This window comes from Anarrhichthys ocellatus, unplaced genomic scaffold, assembly GCF_004355925.1.
Source record: "Anarrhichthys ocellatus isolate YVR2014 unplaced genomic scaffold, GSC_Weel_1.0 scaffold40, whole genome shotgun sequence".
In the NCBI taxonomy this organism is placed as follows: domain Eukaryota; kingdom Metazoa; phylum Chordata; class Actinopteri; order Perciformes; family Anarhichadidae; genus Anarrhichthys; species Anarrhichthys ocellatus.
This window is the reverse complement of record NW_022280070.1, coordinates 1,359,411-1,361,725: the sequence shown is the minus strand read 5'-3', so window position 1 is coordinate 1,361,725 and position 2,315 is coordinate 1,359,411. Positions and strand designations below refer to the sequence as shown.

Genomic DNA, 2,315 nt, shown 5'->3' with positions numbered 1-2,315 from the left:
CAAACAATAACAGTTCTAATTAAAGGCAACTTGAAAAACAACAGTTTTCTCCATGAAACTGGTTAAATTAAAAAGTTTTTAAAAAAAATAGTAAAAAGGGTAATTTCTCAACAGCGTCCACTCCATATCAAGTAACACGTCTCTAAAACCATTCGTTATAAAAATGGAGGTGGAACACTGCCACCAGCTGGAAGTTATAAGCTTTGGTCATAGGAGTTCGAGGAGGAGACGGGAGAGGGTCAGGGGAATAGTAGCTTCTGTACCTCCTCGTCACAAAGTATCTGGGTCTGGAATTTAAGCAGGGCAGGGGATCCCAGAGCGGCGGATCCCAGAGCGGCGGGTTGGGTGACATAGTGCCATAGATATTTCGGGCTCAACACAATAATTGGCCAGACTGGTTCTCTTATTTAGGTTCATTGAGATGAGAACAAACAGAAACGTTTGAGCGTGGGGAGTTCAGACTACCTTGGACCAGAACGGCTCATGCATGGGAGTATGTGTCAGTGAGTATGGGTCCCAGGTCTACCGCAGTCCTTTCCATCTGGCCAAGCTGAAGCAGTTCTACACTTCTTTTTATTTTCTCTCTTTCTAAGCAGAAAACAACAATCCCAAACACTGAACCCCCCTTTTCACCAACACAGTGCCAAACCTCTTACTGTGCGACTCGTCCAGGGCTTTGACCCCCAGAACAATGCCACCGTTTTGAGAAAGGAGGACAGGTGGGCTGGGATGGGTGGACATGAGATGGATGAAGGGTGACATGGGTCTCCCTTCCCAACCCGTCCATGACTTCTCATCCACCCCTTGCCGTCGTCTGACCCGTTTCTCTTTCTATTTGTGGCAAGGTGGGACTCTGTTGGGAGGGGAGGGGGGGCACAGATTGGCGTCGCCCCCGCCCCACCCCACTCTTTCAAATGGATCAGTCAGTCAATCGATGGGCGTGGGCTCAGTTTGAGGCGCTGCTGTTGGAGGAACTGGATGTGGAGGCCACGGCCATGCCCGAGGTGCCTGAGGAGGCCACCGACTTGCGGATGTGGGGCATGAGGAAGGGGTCACTGGCCAGCTGGTGCACATCGATGCGGTCCTCCTTACGGTAGACTAGACAGCGCCTTATAAAGGCCTGGAGAAACACAGAGTGAGAGTGGAATGACTGAGCAAATAAAAATGTTTTGGTGAAAAGATAAAAAATTCCTAAATATGTACAAAAACCTCCATCTATGTATGTGAAGATGAGGACTTACAGAATTAAGAAATAAAACATGGAGGGTGTTGTGGGAGTTGAAGATGCATAGATGTGTTGCAAATTCTAGGGGGACAAAACCAAAGCAGAGGCGACAGAGTCCAGTACCTTAGCTTCAGGTGTGACTACTGGTTTAGGGGGAAACTGCACATCTGTTGCCTTGAGTATGGTGTTCTCCTGCAGGATGTCCTGCTGGGACTGGTTGTGGCCGAAGGGCTGAAGAGCAGAGAGAAGGAGATGAAGTGTTGTTAAAACATGACCTAAATATATCACGTGAACAGGAACAAACAAAGTGTGTTGGTGTTCAGTACACCGTCCATAATTAAATCTTACTTCATCTTCTTTTGTCTAAAGATCAATTATTACATACAGTTAAAAAGCAAATTATGTATGCATTTTATTGACTTTATAACGGACTTAATTGCTTAAATCTCTTCATGCAACATATTTTTAGTCTCCTACCTTGCGACCATACAAACACTGGTAGAAGATGACTCCTACAGACCACACATCCACCTTGTTGGAGATTTTTGGTGGTTCCTTCCCAACCACAAAGCACTCTGGGGGCAGGTACCTAAAAGAGAAAGGGTTATATTCATCTGAATCAGTTTCAACGGATGAAATAGTCATGACTCAAAGACTTGTGTACGAAATATTGTGGTCAAAGATGATTTCAGCTCTCTGTGCCCACATATGAAGTAGTAACATCAGAGTAATTCTAACACTACCTTTAAATACCAAGACATACCTCAGTAATATTACAAATATGATTATTTCAATACACAACACATCTTGAGCATACTATTGTTATGTTTAATATCCATGTGTTAATAAGTCTGCAACTTGCATGTTCTTTGCATTCTCTTGTGAAATGACACGAACTCTACTCTTAGCCATGAACTTATCAGCTGTTCCATTGCTGCTGGAATGAAATGCCTCATGGGCAAGCCATGAATATGTTGAGCCTGGGGTGCTGCTTCTGTCAAACTTGAGTCAACCCAGTATGCTGTAACACAGAGCTATTGTATACGACAGTGCTTTATGTGCCAAGTGCAAAACTCAATGCTGCAGCATT

General features: G+C 44.7%; 1 protein-coding gene across 2 annotated transcripts in view; it reads right to left on the bottom strand.

Annotated features, from left to right (window-relative positions):
* Window positions 1-523: 523 nt before the first annotated feature.
* The window catches only part of tlk2 (tousled-like kinase 2), an 11,556-nt gene continuing 9,764 nt past the window's right edge, over window positions 524-2,315 (bottom strand). For both annotated transcript variants that reach the window (XM_031867793.1, XM_031867794.1), the window contains 3 exons: window positions 1,703-1,814; window positions 1,349-1,456; window positions 524-1,120 (listed from right to left, as the gene is read on the bottom strand). In XM_031867793.1, the coding sequence (XP_031723653.1) occupies window positions 947-1,120; window positions 1,349-1,456; window positions 1,703-1,814 (394 nt within the window). In that variant the 3' untranslated portion in view covers window positions 524-946. The remainder of the gene's footprint in view (window positions 1,121-1,348; window positions 1,457-1,702; window positions 1,815-2,315) is intronic.